The 8,252-nt window shown below is 36.0% G+C and overlaps 1 protein-coding gene and 1 long non-coding RNA gene across 2 annotated transcripts; both read left to right on the top strand.

The window, feature by feature from the left end:
- Positions 1 to 692: 692 nt before the first annotated feature.
- LOC113735743 (uncharacterized) lies at positions 693 to 1,781 on the top strand. Its single transcript, XM_027262734.2, has one exon. The coding sequence runs from the start codon at positions 693 to 695 to the stop codon at positions 1,779 to 1,781; it is 1,089 nt and encodes a 362-aa protein (XP_027118535.2).
- Positions 1,782 to 5,761: 3,980 nt separating this feature from the next.
- Positions 5,762 to 6,028, top strand: LOC140008540 (uncharacterized). The gene is made up of 2 exons (XR_011815965.1): positions 5,762 to 5,830; positions 5,919 to 6,028. It is a non-coding gene; the product is annotated as an uncharacterized lncRNA (long non-coding RNA).
- The last annotated feature ends 2,224 nt before the right edge of the window (positions 6,029 to 8,252 follow it).

Raw genomic sequence — 8,252 nt, 5'->3', positions numbered from 1 at the left:
TCTCTCTCTCTCTCTAGAATTAAATCTGAAGACTTAATTCCTACCACTAATTATACAAGACATTAGTGGCTTACCATATAATTGGGGATATTCTTGATAAACAGGGTTGGTGACAAAAGCACTGGACGTTTTCTCCCAGTTGCATTTCAGACCAGATATAAGGAGGTTCTTGTAAAGGCACATACTGCTGCATCTGGAGCGGTGCTAAGATTGCAAATAGCTCCTGTTCTTGGTAGGAAAAGGAAACCAATTGAGTGGTCTGAGTTTCAAGTACTGTTCCTTCTTACCATTATTCAGGCTTGAAATTTATATTTGTGCTTTACTCTTCTATTATTTCTGCGTTGGGCATCTTCCCTTTACAAATATATGATGCCTGATCCTATGTTTTTTGAACATGTAGTGTGCTGTTAGCTAGCAAAATCAGCCTATGAAATTGATTATTCATGTTATGGCTTTATCTTTTGTTTGCCAAACTTTTGCATGTATACTGTGGCTGCAGATTCTATTTAGTTTGTTGCCTTACTAATGCATTTGTACTTGAGATGGTTGATTTTTGCTAAAAATGTGTTTTACACCTTGGATCCCATTGCTGGTATTTGAGGAGTTTAAATTTAGTTCATATTACATTGCATTTGTTTTCTATATAATGTGGCGGTCATATTCTTTATGGTAGGATAAAGGGCTGCAACAATATGGATAGGAGTTGGATGTCTATTAAGAACTACCTAGACCCCAAGTATTTAGATGGAGTTGATGAATTTATTAAGTTTGCTTTTCTAGGCAAGGATCCTAATTGTAAACTGCCATGTCCTTGCAAAGTATGCAATAATTTTGAGGATCAAACTAAGGAAGTCATGGCCAATCACTTGTGTCGAGGAATTGTTGATAGTTATACTAGGTGGATATATCATGGCGAAGGGTTTGAATCTGATGATGAGAATGATGACATAGAAATAAATGACAACGATAGTGACTTTGACAGTATGGAGGAGCTGTTAAATGATGTAGGAGTTGCTAACTTTGGTGAGAGTTGGAGACATTCACCGGAACTTGATACGGGTGCTTGTACCGAGAAAGAAGGAGAAGCAAGTAGGTTTCTCATATTATTATCGGAGGCTGAAAAATCTCTATACCCGGGCTGTGAAAAGTATTCAAAACTCTCGTTTATTGTCCATATCCTCCACTTGAAAACAATGAATCGGTGGACTTGTAAATCTACTGATATGTTGCTGAAGTTCTTGCATCAAGTATTTCCTACAGCTTTGATTCCCAGTTCATATTACGAGGCAAAAAATTTCATCCGTGAGTTGGGGCTGAAGTGTGAAAAGATCCACGCCTGTGAAAATGATTGCGCACTTTTTTGGAATGAAAATAAAGGCCTTGATCATTGTCCAAATGAAAAATGTAAAGCACCGCGGTATAAATCTCCAAATTCCAAAATACCTAGAAAGGTGTTGCGTTATTTTCCATTAAAACCAAGGCTGCAAAGACTGTTTGTGAACAAAGAGATTGCTCGGGATATGAGATGGCATAAGGAGAGACGTGTAGATAATGAGAACATGATGCGACACCCTGCTGATTCATTAGCTTGGAAGGATTTTGATAGAAATCACAAGTCCTTCGCTGAAGATCCTAGAAATGTGAGGCTAGGACTTGCTAGTGATGGCTTTAATCCCTTTGGAACCAAGAGCAATTCATACAGTATATGGCCTGTTATCTTTGTTCCTTACAATCTACCTCCTTGGAAATGCTTAAAAGATCCATTTTTTTCCTATCAATGATTATTCCTGGTCCCAAAGCACCTGGAAATGACATTGACATATTCTTTAGACCACTAGTTGATGAGTTAAAAGAGTTATTTGCCACTGGTGTGGAGACATATGATGCCTTCAGGGAGGAGAAGTTCATGTTACGTGCAGCACTTTTGTGGACAATAAACGATTTTCCAGCATATGGCTATTTGTCGGGATGGAGTACAAAAGGGTACAAGACATGTCCTGTGTGCTTAGATGAGATGACTAGTCTATATCTTAATAATGGTCACAAATGTTGTTACATGGGCCATCGCCATTTTCTGCCTATTGATCATAAATGGCGTCAAGAAAAAAAGCAATTTAATGGAGAAAGAGAACATAGACAGCCTCCTAGGACCCTATCAGGTGAGAAAGTCCTCCAACAATTTCTTCGTATTGAGCAAGTTGAGTTTGGCAAGTTACCTGATTTGCTGCAACAGAAGAAAAGAAAACGCGTGCAGAACAGTTCAAATTGGAAGAAGATGAGCATATTCTTTGAACTTCCATATTGGAGTACCAATAAAATTAGACATAATTTGGATATTATGCACATTGTCAAGAATGTATGTGAATCTTTGGTAGGTACATTAATGAATTTCCCTTCGAGAACTAAGGACAGATGGCAGGTTAGGGAGGATTTAAAAGAAATGGGATTAAGGGAAGAGTTGCATCTACAACCGGGAGGTGGCGCATCTAAAGTTATGCCACCTGCATGTTACACTTTATCACGCCTAGAGAAAAAGAATTTCTGCCAGTTTTTTAGCACTATCAAGTTCCTGGATGGCTTTGCTTCAAACATTCCTCGGTGTGTGAAGACCAAGGAGTGTCAACTTTTAGGAATGAAGAGTCATGACTACTATGTGTTCATATAACGACTTCTTCCACTAGCAACTAGAGGAATGCTGTCAAAAGATGTATCTCAGATTTTAGTAGAGATCAGCAATTTTTTTCGAATAATTTGTTCTCGAACTCTCTATCTAGATGAGCTGGAAATGCAGGAAAAAAAAATTATTTTAATACTATGCAAACTTAAGAAAATTTTTCCTCCAAATTTCTTTGATGTAATGGTCCATTTAATGGTCCATTTACCCACTGAATCCAAGATTGCTGGACCAGCCCAATACTGGTGGATGTTTCCATTTGAGAGGTACATGCCTCTTATTTTTAATAATGCCTATTTGATTTACCTCCAATTTTCTTATTTTCTAACAACTCGGGCTGAATTTTTTTTGGATAGAAAAATGGGTCAATACAAAGGCTATGTGAATAATAGGGCACGACCTGAAGGCTGTATAGCTGAGCACTACTTGGATGATGAATGTCTTACATTCATTTCCAGGTATTTGCATGATGTTCTGACCAGGTTTAATCAAACGGAACGAAATATGGAGAAACACGAAGCTGCTGGAAAATTATCTATATTTTCTAGCTTGGCTCGGCCCTTTGGGGCAGCACTGATTGGTTATCTAAGTGAGGTTGAATTGCAAAGAATACACATGTTCATCTTGAAAAATTGTGAAGAAGTAGATGATTACATGAGGTAATAATATACTTTAATGCTAAATCTATGTCGTGTTCTATAATATGTTCTTCATTGCTTGTAATTAAAGTCATTTGATAGAATATGTAACTACTTCTACTACTACAAATTTAGGGAGCATAGACAAATTCTTGAAAAGCAAAATTTATCGAGCGTACAGCAAAGGCTAGACTCGGAGTTTCCAAAGTGGTTTGAAGAACATGTAAGTATTGGAAGAGATGTTAAAAACTTGTCAATTTCCTTTACTTTTTATTTTAGTAAACTATTAAAGAATCTGGTATGGCTGATGTAGGTCATGTATACACATGCACGTGGAGAATGTACTGATGAATTGTTGTCCTTGGCTAGAGGACCTGATTTTCGAGTCAATACATTTGCTGGCTGTAATGTGAATGGATTTAGATTCCACATTAAGGCTCGGGAAAGAGAAAGAAAGACACAAAATAGTGGAGTTATGGTAAAGGGGGAGCATGCTGATAAAGAAACATACTTCTATGGTATAATTACTGATATAGTTGAGGTTGAATACTCATTTATTCAAAATCGAGTAGTGGTGTTTAAATGTGATTGGTGGGACTTGAGAAATAATTCGGGAATCAAAGTAGACAAGCAGAGCAATATCACTAGCATCAACATGTCAAAAACATGGTACTCAGACCAGCCTTTTATATTAGCATCCCAAGCTGAACAAGTTTTCTATCTTCAAGATATGAAGCTTGGAGGTAATTGGCATGTTGTAGAGTTAGTTAGTCCACGCTCATCTTATGATGTTCCTGAGAAGCATGAAAATGATTTGGTTGATAACGAAGAGGCTTACCAAGAAGAGTATCATGAAGATTTGATTGGTGTACAAGAAAATCTTGAGTTGGTCAGTTTGAAGAGAGGAGATGTGCAAACTGAAGAAAGGATAGAGGCTGGTGCTATGTTTTTTATAGAATTGTCAGCTAGCCGTGCAAGGCAATTGGATAACAATTTTATTGATAATGATGAGGAAATTGAGCAATAATTCAATTCTGAGGATGAAAATGAACAATTTGTACAAATCGATGACTATGAATCAGATTAAACAATGTTGTTCATTGAATTTCTTAACCAAATTTTTTCTTGTATTTTTTCTGTAGTTTATGATATGTTGTCACGGCTGCTTGTGTTGTTTACGATTTTGGTGGTGCTTGCGTTATATGATTATGTAGATAGATGGCTGGACCGGGGAAAAAGGGAAAATTTACTTTACGACAAAGTCGGGATGCTGGGCGAGGAATTGTGGAGCAAACTGAAGAAAATGTAAGCTGTCAGGTAAAGAAACAAGAGTCATTTCCAGATATTTTCTTTTTTCCTAAACTAGCAATTATCATCCTAAACTAGTTACTATTGATAAGCGCATTCTTATGTTATTGTAGCAAACTAGTGAACCAAAAAATAGTACAATTCCCAAGACAAGCAATGTCACTGAACCTGTATTAACAAAAAAGTCTTCTAGGATCCGTCTATTTCATGAATCTGAGATTAGTTATTATTTTTTTCAATCTGCCATTTAGATAAACTGGTTTATGACAAAGCAATTGATTCAACTTTTACATGTCGCTGTATAATGGTGGCTTAAATTGCTAGATTATAGATTCCTAGTGCATCCTCTGCTAGAGAAAATGCTACAAGAAATTCAGGTATACAAGCTGAGAGTAGACAGATTACTGAAAAATCTTCAGGCAATGGAGTGACATCACAAGAAGCTGCTGGGATGCAAACTGATGGAACTCCTACTTCACAGCATGTTGGATCTAATCAAGCTATTGGTTGTGAAAGCAATGAAACTGAAAGTATGCAAGACCTTGAGTCAAACGGTTCAGGTATGTCAGTTTTACGTGTAATTCTACTCTAATTAACTAATTACTGCCATGGCTGCTATTGTTAGCACTTATGGTCTTGTTTACTTTGTATCTACTAGACCAAGTGACGTTAAAAAGAAAAAGAGGATATACGCGTAATATTGCACTATTAAATGAAAAGAAAGCTAGAAAAAAGGTGAACATTACTGTTTCTGAAATAAGTGGAAGACTAGTTGGAGAAGGTGCTCAGCGATACATTTCAGAGGCAAGCTGCGTTATTCTAAAGTATGGCAAGTGGAAAGCACCTAAATGGGGCAAGCTTCCTAAAGATGATAGAGATCAACTGCTAAGAATTACTAATGTAAGAATCTGCTATCATAGTATTTTTTTGGTTTTCTAGACGCAATTTAAATTAGTCCATTAATTTTTTCTGATTTTGATATGTCCTTCTATTTTTAATTCAGAATAGTTTCACTTATGATGGAGGAGAGCATGTGAAACCAGCTTTAATTAAGCAATTAAATTCACAGTATAGAAGTTGACGTTATAATTTTCACATGCTATTCAAAAAATGTGGCTCTAAGGAGGAAGCTCTTGCATGTCGACCAGAATATGTGGAAGAATCAGATTGGATTTACCTTTGCGATTACTATTGTAGTCCAGAATTCAAGGTATATGTAGCACATACTTGTTAATTTGCTATATACTTTGCCAATGTCTCTTTTTTATCTAGATCTGAGATAGAATTGACAATTGTAGGCCTTAAGTGAGCGAAATAAGCTGAACAGATCAAAGCAGCAAACTGCCCATACAGCTGGAACAAAATCATTTTTACGTCATAAGGATGACCGGGTCAGTAAACGTGTAAAGTAGTTCATTATGATGTGTGGTTGGGTTATTTAACCTGTTTTGCTAATAGGAAGCTAAGGAGGGAAGGACAGTCGGACTAATTGAACTTTATGACATGACACATTTTAGTCGAAAGAAGAATGCTATGGTTGACGAGACATCAGCTGAAAAACTGGTAAGAAAAATATCACTTTCAACTGAATACCAATGCTTCATGTCTCTTATGCATATATCAATAATAGCAAACCTGTGATTGTAGAGCAAAATGAAGGAGTTACAGCTAGAAACTCAATCTAGTGGTGTAAATCGAACCGAAGAAGACATTTGTATTGAGGGGACTGGGTGTATAACTGGATATGTACGTGGTTGTGGCCCCTCCAAGGTTAGTTTAATTACACAAAAACTTGTCGAGATAGAAGAATTCAAGAAAAGGGTAGAACAAGCTGAGAAACGATCAGTTGAATTGGAAGTTCAAGTCCAATCTCAACAGCAGCTGATGCAAAGGCTTGAGAATCAACAAGCTGAAATGTAAAACCAGCAGCTTGAAATGCAGGAACTCCTTAAGGCTTTATGAGCAGAATTGCAGTCCAAGAACCAAGGCAATGGAAATGCATCTGGTAGTAATAGCTGGTAATGCATCCTTCTCATACGAATAATTGAATTACAATACTAATGTGAACTGTTGCTATTCTGATCCTTTAACTTATTGATTTTGGGGCTGATGTTATGCATCGTTGTGGACTGTTTTTGATAATAGCATTTTTTGGGGCTGATGTGACTGTGGACTGTTTTTTGGTAATAGTTGGTAATAGCATTTTTTAGGGCTGATGTTATGCATCATTGTGGACTATTTTTTGTTATAGTTGTGTAGTTTATGGTTATGGTTATAGCTGATCTGTAGTTTTTGGTAATTTGTGGTCACTGTGGACTGTTTTTTGGTAATAGCTAGTAATAGCATTTTTTGGGGCTGATGTTATGCATCATTGTGAACTATTTTTTGTTATAGTTGTGTAGTTTATGGTTATGGTTATGGTTGATCTGTAGTTTTTGGTAACTTGTGGTCACTGTGGACTGTTTTTGGTAATAGCTGGTAATAGCATTTTTTTGGGCTGATGTTATGCATCATTGTGGACTGTTTTTTTGTTATGGTTGTGTAGTTTATGGTTATGGTTATGGCTAATGTGTAGTTTTTGGTAACTTGTGGTCATTGTGAACTGTTTTTTGGTAATAGCTGGTAATAACATTTTTTGGGGGCTGATGTTATCCATCATTGTGGACTATTTTTTGTTATGATTGTGTAGTTTATAGTTATGGTTATGGGGCTGATGGTTGTGTAATAATATTTTTTGGGGCTGATGTTATGCATCATTGTTATCTGAACTTATTCTTTGGGAAATATCTAGGTATCATGTATATAGTGCTGTTAGTTTATCAATAGAGAGGTAAAAATCTGATTGTTCATCTGCAATAGTATATTATTTCCAAGTACAAGCGGCAGACCATGCATGGATAGCAATCTTCTTTTTGCCTATGTAGTGACTTGAAAGAAATGAATATAATGCAAAGGGGGCGTTTGTGAACTTTGATTGGTTTCACCTATTTAGATGGTCTTCACTTTCACATTGTGAAGCAAATAGCTCATTCTCTTTGCACAGTTTAATCCTACAGAGGCATCGTTTCCTTCATGATTTATGAAGCATAAACTCCTAAAATCAAAGAAGGCTAGTACCTCCTGTATTCATACCTCGTACAATAAGTTGTTTTCTGTGTTTTAATATATAAACAACCAAAAGCATAAAGATTAAACAATAATTACTGTGGGAGTCCAATTTAATTGTTCAATAAGTTGAGCTACTTAAAGAAGAAGAAAGAAAATAAAAAAAAACTGTTTTAGAGAGCTCTTTAGTTGAGCTTATGCAGTGTTGTATTTGTATAGATTGGACTGTGATTTCTAACTTGTTGCTGGTGTTGTAATATGTGGGCCCAAATTATATGAGATTTTTAATGAATTGTAATTTTTGTCTTAATAATCTAAGTCTCATTATTTGTTCTTTATTATTGTACTCCTCTCCTTACCTACTTCTTTTACTCTTTTATGACAGATAAATGCTATTCATACTAGCTTTTGGAAAATATCTATGGTTATGGTTGAAAAATGTTGAAGACAAAATTGCCTTTTGCTCATGGAGTGGTTCATTTAGATGTTCTTTAATTTCTTAAACTGTGATTGCTTTTGTAAATGTA

Source organism: Coffea arabica, chromosome 6c (assembly GCF_036785885.1).
Source record: "Coffea arabica cultivar ET-39 chromosome 6c, Coffea Arabica ET-39 HiFi, whole genome shotgun sequence".
Classification (NCBI taxonomy): Eukaryota; Viridiplantae; Streptophyta; class Magnoliopsida; order Gentianales; family Rubiaceae; genus Coffea; species Coffea arabica.
The sequence above is the reverse complement of the archived record's forward strand: the minus strand, read 5'-3'. Positions and strand labels throughout refer to the sequence as shown.